General features: G+C 40.9%; 1 protein-coding gene across 1 annotated transcript in view; it reads right to left on the reverse strand.

Annotated features, from left to right (window-relative positions):
- EIF2AK4 (eukaryotic translation initiation factor 2 alpha kinase 4) overlaps positions 1-13,634 on the reverse strand; it is a 73,718-nt gene that overhangs the window by 17,545 nt on the left and 42,539 nt on the right. Inside the window, exons 19-23 of the mRNA XM_026651208.2 lie at positions 10,577-10,678; positions 9,901-9,951; positions 8,327-8,563; positions 7,627-7,702; positions 5,629-5,750 (exon numbers count right to left, since the gene is read on the reverse strand). Of these exons, the coding sequence (XP_026506993.1) occupies positions 5,629-5,750; positions 7,627-7,702; positions 8,327-8,563; positions 9,901-9,951; positions 10,577-10,678 (588 nt within the window). The remainder of the gene's footprint in view (positions 1-5,628; positions 5,751-7,626; positions 7,703-8,326; positions 8,564-9,900; positions 9,952-10,576; positions 10,679-13,634) is intronic.

Genomic DNA, 13,634 nt, shown 5'->3' on the forward strand with positions numbered 1-13,634 from the left:
GATAGCAGAGTGCCATAGGTGAAGTAAAAGACCAGCTGTAGTCAAACAGCGCATGTTTTGTTGATCTAAGATGATTAGCAGCCTTGATGTTACATAGTAGATATTATGGTGAGAAAAATAATGCACATGGATTCTTGGAACAGTCATGCAGCCATGATACACTAAGGCTAATAGGCATGGTATGCAAGACTTGGTGAAAAGTGAATACTTCCAGATGACAAACTATTCAAATAGTCTCAACAAGGAGCTGACCATTCTTGAGTAAAGTTAAGACATTATCGCATGAGAGAAAGAGGGCCTGTAATTGGAAGGTGGGGACTGCACACAGACAATCTTGGCCCTGGTCTACACTACGAGTTTAGGTCGAATTTAGCAGCGTTAGATTGATTTAACCCTGCACCCGTCCACACGACAAAGCCATTTTTGTCGACTTAAAGGGCTCTTAAAATCGATTTCTGTACTCCTCCCCGACGAGGGGATTAGCGCTGAAATCGACCCTGCTGGGTCGAATTTGGGGTAGTGTGGACGCAATTCGACAGTATTGGCCTCCGGAGCTATCCCAGAGTGCTCCATTGTGACCGCTCTGGACAGCACTCTCAACTCAGATGCACTGGCCAGGTAGACAAGAAAAGCCCCACAAACTTTTTAATTTCATTTCCTGTTTGGCCAGCGTAGCGAGCTGATCAGCACAGGTGACCAGGGAGTACCAGAATCGCAAAAGAGCTCCAGCATGGACTGAACGGGCGGTACTGCATCTGATTGCTCTATGGGGAGACGAATCCATGCTATCCGAACTCCGTTCCAAAAGATGAAATTCCGGAATATTTGAAAAAATGTCCAAGGGCATGAAGGACAGAGGTTATAACAGGGACCCGCAGCAGTGCCACGTAAAACTTAAGGAGCTCAGGCAAGCCTACCAAAGAACCAGAGAGGCAAACGGCTGCTCCGGGTCAGAGCCCCAGATATGTCGCTTCTATGATGAGCTGCATGCCATTCTAGGGGGTGCCCCTACAACTACCCCACCCCTGTGCTTCCCTCCTCCCCCACCCCTCCCGGGCTACCTTGGCAGTTAGCCCCCCCATTTGTGTGACGAATTAATAAAGAATTCATGAATTTGAAACAATGACTTTATTGCCTCTGCAAGCGGAGATCAAAGGGAGGAGGGGAGATCAAAGGGGGGAGGGGAGGGCACGGTTGGCTTACAGGGAAGTAGAGTGAACCAAGGGGGCAGGTTTTCATCAAGGAGAAACAAACAGAACTTTCACACTGAAGCCTGGCCAGTCATGAAACTGGTTTTCAAAGCTTCTCTGATGCACAGCGCGCCCTGCTGTGCTCTTCTAACCACCCTGGTGTCTGGCTGTGCGTAATCAGCGGCCAGGCTATTTGCCTCAACCTCCCACCCCGCCATAAATGTCTCCCCCTTACTCTCACAGATATTATGGAGCATACAGCAAGCAGTAATAACGATGGGAATATTGGTTTCGCTGAGGTCTAACCGAGTCAGTAAACTGCGCCAGCGAGCTTTTAAACGTCCAAAGGCACATTCTACCACCATTATGCACTTGCTCAGCCTATAGTTTTAGGTATTTAAAAGGGTGTCATAAGGAGGAGGGAGAAAACTTGTTCACCTTAGCCTCTAAGGATAGAACAAGAAGCAATGGGTTTAAACTGCAGCAAGGGAGGTCTAGATTGGACATTAGGAAAAAGTTCCTAACTGTCAGGGTGGTTAAACACTGGAATAGATTGCCTAGGGAGGTTGTGGAATCTCCATCTCTGGAGATATTTAAGAGTAGGTTAGATAAGTGTCTATCAGGGATGGTCTAGACAGTATTTGGTCCTGCCATACGGGCAGGGGACTGGACTCGATGACCTCTCGAGGTCCCTTCCAGTCCTAGAATCTATGAATCTATAGTTGAACTGCTCCTTACTACTGTCCAGGCTTCATGAGCCATGGGAGCAAGGGATAGGCTGGGGAGGTGCGACCGTGCGGTGCTGCCGACTGGGATAGCAGCCTGAGGCAGAAGCCTCCAGCTGGCATGATATTCCAGGCAGGACTGAATCTCCATTAGATGAAACTTAAAGAAGAGAATGACCTGGAGTCATTCCCATTTTTGTCCAGGCGCCCCCGACTGACCTTACCGAGGCCGGCTTGGAGCACCCATGTCTGCCCAGGCGCCCCCGACCAACTTAATCAAGGTCGGCCAGGAGCACTCATGGGACAACGATGACGGCTAGCAGTCGTATTGCACCGCCTGCCATCCGCAAGGCAAGTCAAGGGGATGCTGCTGTGTAGCACTGCAGTACCGCATCTGCCAGCAGCACCCAGGAGACATACGGTGACAGTGAGCTGAGCGGGCTCCATGCTTGCCGTGGTATGTCGTCTGCACGGGTAACCCAGGAAAAAAGGCGAGAAACTATTTTTTGCCATTGCTTTCATGGAGGGAGGGAGGGAGACCTGACGACATGTACCCAGAACCACCCGTGACAATGTTTTTGCCCCATCAGGCATTGGGAGCTCAACCCAGAATTCCAATGGGTGGTGGAGACTGTGGGAACTGTGGGATAGCTAACACAGTGCAATGCTCCGAAAGTTGACGCTAGCCTCGGTACTGTGGACGCACACCGCCGACTTAATGTGCTTAGTGGGGACACACACAACTGACTGTATCAAATCGATTTCTAAAAAATCGACTTCTATTAAATCGACCTAATTTCGTAGTGTAGACATACCCTTGGGGATTCCACAGAGGAGCCTGTCTTTTCTGCTGTAACCTTCCCAGGCAAGGAGAGAGATTTATCCATAATATCTCACAAGCTACAGGCAAGCTAATCCTGTAATATGCTGTCATTTTAGGTTTAGTGCAGCTTCCTTTCATATTAGTTTCTGTAAAACTACCAACAAAACCTTTTGTTTAAGCTGAACTGAACTGGGTATCTGATATCTCTGGAGCTGTGGCTGAAGAAAACAATCTGTGATTTCACTGGAGGCAGAGAAAGGTGAAGATAACTTTGTTGGCATACCAGTTCATCAATACATACTGCAGTCTTTCTCTGAAGCAGTACCACAGAATGTGCTTCCTGCATCTGAATGCAGTGGGTCTTTTTCCAGCTGACCAGAAGAAAAGGGGTTGTTGCTCTTTTAAGGGAAACACTCTGCAACTGGGTTGCAGGGGTGGGAAGGAAGGGGAAAATTGACCTGGACAGAGCAGGGAGGAGCAGGAAGTGGTTGGACCAGATGGGTGACACTGCTCAGAGGTGGGGGTATGTATATCCTGGGCAGTTCTGGAGAAGCCCCCTCTTGCAGCAGTTGAGCTGTGGGGAGGCATCCAAGCTAAATGGTGGTGCCTCTTCATGGTAGGTGTTCTCTGCAGGTACTTGTTATAGCAGGGACAGAGTTCTCTGATAAACTGGCTTTGGATTTAGGAGAAGGCATCCCCTTAAGGGATGGGGAAGGAGGGTTGGAGTTACATAAGAACATAAGAACGGCCGTACTGGGTCAGACCAAAGGTCCCTCTAGCCCAGTATCCTGTCTACCGACAGTGGCCAATGTCAGGTTCACTCCCTCTGGGGCACCTAACAGGTAATGATCAAGTGATCTCTCCCCTGCAATCCATCTCCACCCTCTGACAAACAGAGGCTAGGGACACAATTCCTTACCCATCCTGGCTAATAGCCATTAATGGACTTAACCTCCATGAATTTATCCAGTTCTCTTTTTAAATGCTGTTATAGTCCTAGCCTTCACAACCTCCTCAGGCAAGGAGTTCCACAAGTTGACCGTGCGCTGTGTGAAGAAGAACTTCCTTTTATTTGTTTTAAACCTGCTGCCCATTAATTTCATTTGGTGGCCCCTAATTCTTGTATTATGGGAATAAGTAAATAACTTTTCCTTATCTACTTTCTCCACATCACTCATGATTTTATATACCTCTATCACATTCCCCTCTTAGTCTCCTCTTTTCCAAGCTGAAGAGTCCTAGCCTCTTTAATCTCTCCTCATATGGGACCCGTTCCAAACCCCTAATCATTTTAGTTGCCCTTCTCTGAACCTTTTCTAGTGCCAGTATATCTTTTTTTGAGATGAGGAGACCACATCTGTACGCAGTATTCAAGATGTGGGCATACCATCGATTTATACAAGGGCAATAATATATTCTCCGTCTTATTCTCTATCCCCTTTTTAATGATTCCTAACATCCTGTTTGCTTTTTTAACCGCCTCTGCACACTGCGTGGATGTCTGCAGAGAACTATCCACGATGACTCCAAGATCTTTTTCCTGATTTGTTGTAGCTAAATTAGCCCCCATCATATTGTATGTATAGTTGGAGTTATTTTTTCCAAAGTGCATTACTTTACATTTATGCACATTAAATTTCATTTGCCATTTTGTTGCCCAATCACTTAGTTTTGTGAGATCTTTTTGAAGTTCTTCACAGTCTGCTTTGGTCCTAACTATCTTGAGCAGTTTAGTATCATCTACAAGCAGTTTAGACATCATCCTAATGTCCGGTACAGCAGGGAGACAACCCCCTCTTTTCCAGCCCTTTCACACTCACAGAAGGGGAGGGTAGCAGGTTCCCAGAAATGGGCTGGGACCAGGCTGAGAAGGGGATGGGCTGACAGCAGTTCCTCCAAATAGGCAGAAACAATTATACTGACATCCTTCACTGTATTCCCAGATATATGAAGTTTGAATAAATTTGCAGCCTAATTAAACCACATCCATTGCAGGGGTGCTGGACCAATTTGTATAGTGGGAGTGCTGAGAGCCATTGAACCAAACTGTAAACCCTATATATGATGGAAACCACTTCAAGCCTGGGGGTGCAGTAGCACCCCTAGTTCCTATGATCCATTGCCTCCTGTCTTTCTCCTGCTGTGGCCAGGACAATGACTATTTTTGTGAGTATATAGGAAGGTAAAATGACCAAATAGGCAATATAGGCAGTAGCCACATTAGGGCGATGGCAGTTACACACATAGTGTAGGCAAATTTCTGAAGAGGAAAGGAAGTGGGATGCTGTTATTCTCACTGGGTCACAAGTGTGAAGGAAGGGACCGTTAAAAAGTGAGTTATGAAGTCTTTTCCCTCACATGTGCATAAGTGAAAAAAAAAAATCTACAACACCGTCATCCACTGTATTTGTGGTGTAGCATTTTTTCTTCAATTTGTTTTTTTAAGAAGTGTTTAAGTGTGGAAAAAGTAGCAATGTTTTCATTGTATTCAGTGTACTTCCACTCTTTGTAGTTCATTTTTGTGACTGGTGTGATGCTTACACTTGGAGACAAATGCAGGCACAGTTCTGACTGGACACACTCCTTGGAGTTGTGGGTGAAATCAATTATGATGCAAAAAGTAAGGCAAACTTGCAAAGGTTACTCTTTTCCAGTGGCCATTTTTTCTATCCTCCCTATCATTTCTGGAAATGTCATCAACTCAGGGTAGAGGAGAGAGATTGGCAGTCAAGGAAAAAAGAGATTGACACTGTACAATCGGATGCCTGAGTGTTGAGAGAAAGAAGTAGAAGACTGTGCCTAAAACTTGATTAGTGAATCAAAGACAATAATAGAAACTACAACATTCCCCAAACCTACTAGCTTAAAGTATAAAGGGTACACCACTTACCCTGAGATCATAAGGAAGCATCAACAGCATCCCACTGTGATCCATGAAATATGAAGCTTCATTATGGTCATACAGTTTCCTATTTCTAGGCATTAGCAGTGGGGTATGCAGCTTGATAGCGCCTATGCAAAATTGGTAAAACACAATTCGAATAGAGGTCACACCTTCTCTTCAGAAGCCATTAAAAAGAAAAAAAAATCAAAACTCCTAGTGTATAAGAATCTAAAGCAATATTTGTTTAAAATCTGTTACCTTTTGAAATAGATTAATTTTGGGGTCTATGAATAAACTGATAGACTTAAGTGTTACCTTTTTTATTTTTTTTCTTGGGGAGGAGAGGGAGAAGAGGTGTGTGAGATAATTACAGAATCCTACAGACTAACTCCATACCCTAGACAGAATTCTGAAATCATCAGTTTTACCTCCCTCTTCAACCTCCAGCTTCCACAAAGGCTTACAAAAGGACAGGTAAGAGTCTCATTAAGCTTGTCAATACTATTATATTTGTCAGGTATGGTTGCTGCTAAGCAAGGTGAGCTGAGGATCCTTCTTCCAAAGTACTGAAAGGCAAAGTCTAGGAATCTCACAGAGTGGCCCACATGGCAGCACAAAAGTTTGCGATTCAGTCACTTGGCCAATGCTGTTAACACATTTGTTTATTTTTTTTAAGCCATCTTTAAAAATGGGTTATCATCAGAAAAAACAACTTTGTAAAATATCACTTTTCATTGTGTGTTTTTGAAGTCACAGCTGCTGCCCTTAATGACTAGAGTAATTTATATTATCTTTTTACTACTGGATGTCCATACAAATACACGACATCCAGTTGGATTATTTTCTAACTCACATATAATCAACGTTATTGTCAAGTTCCAATGAAGAATTTTTATTAGTTGCTATAATACGTGAGTAAGAACAAACCCAGCTTGACCTTAAGATCCCTGGTTTAAGTCTGCAGCGCTAGAAGTTAGAAAATCTTTTCAACTGAAAATGAGCAATTTGGATCTGGAAGTCAGAGTCTGTTGCACTTTTCAGATACATTACCTGTCCTCTAATCAGACCTATATCCTATAAACCTTATAACAATATAAATAAATCAAAACCTCCTTCCCTCCCTCCTGAAAATATTTGTTTCACCTCTAAAATTACTTTTGAGCAAAGAAGTATGTACCCATAAAAATCTGTACATGTTGATTCAGCCACAGCAAGTATAAATATTAGAGATGTTCACCAAAAACAGAATATTTTGTGAAAACCTTTAAATTTCTCCTAAGTAGTTGGTTTAAGAAAATTTTCAAAAGTATGAAATGCTTTAAATTAAAAAAAGGTAGGCCATTTGATTGTTTGGCTTAATGTGTTTTGGTTTCTGATTCTCATTTTCTGGTTGCCACTGATTGGTCAGTTTAGCCATATGATGAGAGCTGATCAATTTTTTTCTCATTTCAAATGTTTAAAAAATTTGATTTTTGCTTTCTGGAAATAATTTAATGGAAAATTCAACAAGTGATTGTTATAATGTGACTGAAAAGGTTTCAAAATTTTCCAACATTTGTATGGTTCCCTCCTCCCCCCCCCCCGCACCCCATTTCTTTGAACTAGCCTTAGCAAGTTTTATCTATCACTGTCTTACTATGGTCTACTTGTTAACCTAAATAATATTCATATAGCATTCCCTACCCTGAAAAAGCCCTGAAGTATTGGTCAGCATAACAAAATTATTTAGTATAAATTCAAAGACAAAAGATTTACATGGACTAAGATTTGAAATCCTCCTCATATTCCATTTATGGTAGATTAATAATTGAGATTTCAAACCAATTTCTCTTATGGAAGCCAAAATGAAGGTCAAAGTTCTAAATGTGCATCTATCATCCCATGCAACCTTGTGATTATTTTTTTTAATAGTGAAAACATTTCACCATCTCTCAAATCCATTCAACACCATTTTCTGAGTAAGGAAAAAACAAAAGGAACAATAACATCTGAACATAAACGTACCATGTCTTCTAAAGATCCGGCTGACAGTCTCACATACATGCTGCTGTATCTTGGCTGCTCGAATGGAAAAACTACCCTGAAAACAACAACCACCCCAAAATAAGGAGCACTTAAGTATATTCCAATACAGAAGACATCAACATATGAATCAAATGACCGTAGCAAACCACAATGAGCACTGTATACAACATAATGTCCTTATTCTTTCCACACATAACATTCCCATTATACACTGATTAATAGTTAAAAAGTACAATGGAAACAAGGAAACAAAACGTATTTAGAACAATCATTTTTAAGTGTTTTAGAATAAGAAGAGAATATTGACTGCAGCCATTAAAGGGGATTGTCTGACAGGGTAGAAATGGCTGTTGCCCCAAAACAAAAATATTTTACTGACACTTAGATGTGAGTATCATGACTATTATAATTGCTAAGAGTAAGAAGCAATCATATGCACACAGGTTTGTGACCATTTGTTGCCATAGCCAAATTTAGTTTAATTCTTCACTAAGTATGTGAAATTCAAATGGGGAGCAGGATATGAATTAGATTGGAGATATCAGACCAATAGTATTAAATTATCGGTTTGTAAAGGGACACTAAGCACTGAGGTAAAACATTATGAAGCACAGGTTTTGAGCTAAGTCATATCCACATTTTCTTGGTTGGAGTTATTAAAAATCAATTTAAAACTAACCTTCAGCATGTCGCTGTCATAGGTGTAATCCATTGCTGGAGAGATGCGTTGTGAAAATATCTGGCCCATCATAGTCCGGTAAGCTTTCCCATCTACATTTGCTAAGGTGTGATGAAGCACTTCATGAAGTTCTGATTCCTCCATCTGAGGTGGCGGGAGGCGTTCACTTTTTAACAGCTCCACAGCAGTTGGTCGTTCTGCAGGATTATGGTTCAACAACCAAGTAATAACCGATCTCTACAAATTAAACCGAAACATATTACTAATTTAACTCCTATCAAAACATCTCATGGTATGAATATCTCAGTAAGCATTATCATGTCAGTAAGATACTCATGTATGAGAAAGTTTTGATACTATTTGAATCTTGTGAGAAAAATTATTCTTTCCTCACTAGTTCTGAATATCTTTAACTGGGATATCAACAGAGTAAGAATACTATTATCCCTAAAAATTTATCCTCCCCCAGGCAAGACTCTTGGGATGCTGTGTAATAATTTCATAACAGACACAACATGATGCAAAACTTCAATATAATGTAAAGTATGATACTAAATACTATTAATTTATAGAAGATATGCAGGTAAAAACATGCAATAAGGATTTATAAAATACAGATATAAAAGCAGGAATCTTATTGGCTAATGAAGATTCTATTTGTTGGCTATTTGGTATAACTTCAAGTATTGGGATTCTTTTAGTAAACTGCTGCGAAAAAATAAATAGGGATGGTGTCCCTAGCCTCTGTTTCCCAGAAGCTGGGAATAGGCAACAGGGATTGATGATTACCTGTTCTGTTCATTCTCTCTGAATCACCTGGCATTGGCCACTGTCAGAAGACAGGATACTGGGCTAGATGGACCTTTGGTCTGACCCAGTATGGCCGTTCTGATGTTCTTATGATGCTCCAACAAAGAGCCATATCACTGTCCAGCAAGGCAACGCAGCCAGAAAGCTGGTGTTACTGGCTACCCAGGGATTCTCCTAATGTAAAGGAAATCTCCAGATGGTGTACAGGAGAATATGGTATCTCTGCAGCAGACCCCACTCCCGGCCCATGGAGGCATGGTTCAGAGAAACGGGCTATAAAATAACCTAAGATAGCATTTGAATCCACTAAGCTCCAGCTGTCCCCAGCTGCCAGAGGGGGCCACTGGTGGCCATTGCCCATGGACACAATGTATAGCTATCATTTCACCTTACAAACCTTTTTTTCTACAATACATCCCACTATGTTTGAAACAAAGAGTTTTCAAAGGGTTAAATTAATTGCTGTATAGTGTAGCTTCAATTTGTCTGAGCCTAGGGTCAAAATAGTCCTTCAGAGTTTAAAAGGTACGCCGATGAACTCTGCAGTTTGTTAATCCATTATGACTGCACTCAGGAACTGTGTTTTAAATATATTTCAATGTCAGTTGTATTAATTGCTTTAACCTTTTGAGTTTTCTTTTTTACTTTGTTCCAGTGTCATGTGGTGACTTGGCAGAGCTTACTAATTTAAAATGAAGTGAAAAAATAATCATTAACATTTCTTAATAGCGAACACCTAATAATTAAAATGTCTATAAAATTACCTGCTTTTTATGTTTCACGTCATCAAAGTCTTTTGGAAATTCAATAGTAGACTAAAAAAGATAAATATATTTGAATTAGAATAAGGATGCAAACTTGAGCAAGCTAACCTTATTAACACATGTATATATCAGAAACAGCAAGTCTAGATATTTTTATTACTCAAAGCAAGAAAATTTAGTTAGCTGTTATAGTTAAGATTGCCAAGACAGTGTTCTATTATTATTCATAAGCATTTATATGGTGCTTTGTGACACACATAATAAGAGTTTACAAGATACAACCACAGCCCCATACCCTCTGTGTGACAAGCTGCTGGGTGTGAACCAGGAAGGACTGATTGACCTCTTTATCTAAAAGCTTGAGCCTCTGATTCTTGTGCTTCCATTAACCTAGAGGCAACAGTTTACTCAAACCAAATACGTAGTCCTGCCACTAGAAGGGGACAAATACCACAATGGGTTAATGTGGTTCATACAGAAAACCCCAATTTTCTTCATGTGACAATTACGTATTTTCTTCTCTTTAGCTTACTATAAAAAAACCTTCAAACATTTGGTTGCAATATAAAGCATACTGTTAATATTTTGCATACTTTTTCCTTGTCTGTTACTCAATGAAATATTTGATGGAGACCCTCCCCTCCAATCCTCCTCACCCCCCAACATTTATACATACTTGTCTTAGTTGGCTGAGAACAAAGATCCTTTCTGATGCAGTACTCATGGGACGGTAGGACATCTCAAAGAATATTATACCCAGACTGAAAAGGTCAACTTTCTAGGGAAGAAAAAATCAAGTAAATAGTAAACCTAACTGCAAGAGATGTGTCTCTGATCCATGATGATAGTAACTTATCAGCAAAAATGAACATATTTTCCATTCTATTCTAAGTACTTATATGGCCTCCATTACTACAGTACCTGAGTGCTTCACAATCTTTAATGTACTTTATCCTCACCACGCTCTCATGAGGTAGGTAGGAAGTACATTTTATTTTGAAAACATTTCTGTTTAGAAAATATTCTGCTTATACATGGCACCAAATATTTCTTCTCTCGAACCACACTTGTATGAAAACAGGATCTTTGTTTATCTAAGAATTTATCTACCCTTGATACTTGTTCTCCATCTTAAGTCCCTAGAAGGAATCATAGAATATTAGGGTTGGAAGAGACCTCAGGAGGTCATCTAGTCCAATCCCCTGCTCAAAGCAGGACTAACACCAGCTAAATCATCCCAGCCAGGGCTTTGTCAAGCCGGGCCTTAAAAACCTAAGGATGGAGATTCCACTACTTCCCTAGGTAACCCATTCCAGTGCTTCACCACCCTCCTAGTGAAATAGTGTTTCCTAATATCCAACCTTGAAGGAGCTGCATCTTGTCTTCCTTTGCAGGAGGGCTCTTCCGTGCTCTGAGAAGGACTTAGTTGCCCTCCCTCAAAAGAAAACATCTGCTTTTTTTGTTCTCTTTTGATGTCACCAATGCTGCAATCTATTTTTGCCCAATCCTATTAGCAATTATATTTTCACTTTCTCAAGCTAGTGGTTTGCCTATCCTTTAGCCTCATCATACATTCTCATAGTTTAGTCCTACTAAGTGAGTGATTAAAGTAGGCAAAGGACACAGTGCAAACCCATTTTTGGACATGTAAATTTTTTCATATGAATATATCAGGTCTAAAATGGAATTATGGGAAAGATATATTTTACTGAAACCCATTTTGATAACGAAGCATTTTCTAACTAGCATGACTAAAACTATAGACCACATCTCAAGAGGGACCAGTCATCTGCAGTTCTCACTGATTCCAGCAAAAGTTGCAGCACCTCTCAGAAAGTAGCCCTATAAAAGTTAGAAGATTTCAACAAGTATTTTGGGGCTGCTTTTAAGAGATGATTTTTCACCACAGTACATTATTAACCCTCCCCCCCAAATCTCCCTTTTTTGGGGGAATATTGATAGTCTTTCCTAATTCTCGAGGATTTTCCTTAATGAAAATATATCAGTTGATAACATTGGCCAAATTTTGGGCAATGAGTCTATTTTGTCAAGCTTTTACAAAACCTAAGACAAAGAAACGTTTCCATGAATTGTTTTTTTAATTTAAATATAAACACAATTTTTGAACAAATAAATATTCTCCTGCAGTATTTTAAACCTAAATGTGACAGCAGTGCATGCTACTGCTTGTGAAACCAAGTCAAACATATGGTAAAATGGTTAAACACAAGTCAAACTGGCCAATCTATGTTTATTGTCTAAACTGAGAAAAATGCAAAAAAGTAAACAAACAAATATCAGTCTCTAAAAATGCCTATGTAGTGCATACTGCCAGCAATGCCACAAACCTGGGATGCAGCAGGAGGGCAGTTTCACCTTCAAGTTTCAAATACCAAGTGGCATTGATCATTATCGGATACTGATGCATTAGGTCCAGAAAAATCAAATCTGTAGTTATGCACTGAAATCATGGGGTTTTAACTGTGTGTATGTAGGTAACCTGACACACACATGTCCATCTTTTAGTTAAATTTTCTAGTTTAGCAGAAAAAAAAATACACACCAAAAAATCACAACACTAGGAGTCTAGTAGATCAGTAAGTTGGGACCATTTTACCTCACTGAGAATCCCCCTGCCCCCCCGCCCCATATAAGCTTCATCCTAACACTTGAGAGAGGTGTTACAATATACAGAATTATCTTTTCTGATTAAGAATGTGTATTATTGCAAGATGAATGCAAATACTGCGATAGCAACTCAGCTACACAGCAGAAACCAAACCAAACCAAAACACCACACCCCTGTGGCAGTGAGTCTCAGCCAGGTCAACTGACCTGGGCCCATTGGGCTCATGTGTGGGGCTAAAAATAGCAGTTTAGCTGTTCAGGCTCAGGCTGAAGCCTGGGCTCTGAGACTCTCCTGCCTCACCGGGTCTTGGAGCCCGGGCTCCAGCCCAAGTGGGAACACCTACACTGCTATGTTTAGCCCCTTAGCATGAGCTTGAGTCAGTTGACCTGGGCTCTGAGACTCACTGCTATGGATTTTTTTCTGCTGTATAGATGTACCCACAGTGGCTGGCGAGGTTCAGTTTTCAGCCCCAAAGTAAATTTTATTTAGTGGATGAAAATGGTTTTGGCAAAAATAGAGGCAAGAGAGAGATTCCAGAGGACTGGAAAAAGGACGAATATAGTGCCCATCTATAAAAAGGGAAATAAGGACAACGCAGGGAATTACAGACCAGTCAGCTTAACTTCAGTACCCGGAAAGATAATGGAGCAAATAATTAAGCAATCAATTTGCGAACACCTAAAAGATAATAAAGTGATAAGTAACGGTGAGAGTGGATTTGCCAAGAACAAATCATGTCAAACCGACCTAATATCCTTCTCTGACAGGTTAACAAGCCTTGTGAATGGAGGGAAGTGGTAGATGTGGTATATCTTGACCGTAGTAAGGTTTTTCATACTGTCTCACATGACCTTCTCATAAACAAACTAGGGAAATGCAACCTAGATGGAGCTACCTAGATGGTTGCATAACTAGTTAGAAAACCATTCCCAGAGAGTAATCAGTGGTTCAGTCAAGCTGGAAGGGCACATCGAATGGGATCCTGCAGGGATCAGTTCCGTGTCCGGTTCTGTTCAATATCTTCATCAATGATTTAGATAATGGCATAGAGCGTACACTTATAAAGTTTGCGGACAATACCAAGCTGGGAGGGGTTGAAAGTGAT

Source organism: Terrapene carolina, unplaced genomic scaffold (assembly GCF_002925995.2).
Source record: "Terrapene carolina triunguis isolate 2854851 unplaced genomic scaffold, T_m_triunguis-2.0 Scaffold96, whole genome shotgun sequence".
Lineage (NCBI taxonomy): Eukaryota > Metazoa > Chordata > Testudines > Emydidae > Terrapene > Terrapene triunguis.